At 63.2% G+C, this 405-nt stretch overlaps 1 protein-coding gene across 4 annotated transcripts in view; it reads left to right on the top strand.

Moving 5' to 3' along the window:
• The first annotated feature begins 6 nt into the window (after positions 1-6).
• Positions 7-405, top strand: part of ROBO1 (roundabout guidance receptor 1) — a 295,059-nt gene continuing 294,660 nt past the window's right edge. For 3 of the 4 annotated variants that reach the window (XM_031063881.1, XM_031063882.1, XM_031063880.1), the window contains exon 1: positions 7-326. In XM_031063881.1, the coding sequence (XP_030919741.1) occupies positions 272-326 (55 nt within the window). In that variant the 5' untranslated portion in view covers positions 7-271. The remainder of the gene's footprint in view (positions 327-405) is intronic. The other variant, XM_031063883.1, reaches the window with a different exon arrangement.

Raw genomic sequence — 405 nt, 5'->3', positions numbered from 1 at the left:
TGGTGTCTCCTATCGCTTTGGATAGTCCTGGGAAGTGTCAAGGCGCTGCTGAGGAAAGCCCGGGCCAGGAGAGGGGAGGCCGGCCGGAGTTGGCGTGCGCCTGGAGCCCCGCGGACCTGACAGCGCCGTGCCCGGAGGGGGCTCGCCCCGGAGTCCGGCGGGATTAAAGAACCTCGCTTGCCTTAAGCTTCTGTGGAATTACAACTGGGGGCTCCTCTTTTCTCCCCCGCTCTTCTGGCATGAGACTGCTTGCAGGCGCCACCCGAGGACAATGATCGCGGAGTTTGCTCACTTTTACCTCTTTGGATTCATATGTGTCACCTCAGGTAACCACTTCGCAGGCGGGGCACATACGCGGCCGCGGCCCTGGCAGCGCTCCCTCAGCCGCTCTCCTACTTCCCCCCC

Source organism: Geospiza fortis, unplaced genomic scaffold, assembly GCF_000277835.1.
Source record: "Geospiza fortis unplaced genomic scaffold, GeoFor_1.0 scaffold574, whole genome shotgun sequence".
Lineage (NCBI taxonomy): Eukaryota > Metazoa > Chordata > Aves > Passeriformes > Thraupidae > Geospiza > Geospiza fortis.
Note: the sequence above shows the minus strand (reverse complement) of the source record. Positions and strands in the feature narration are given on the sequence as shown.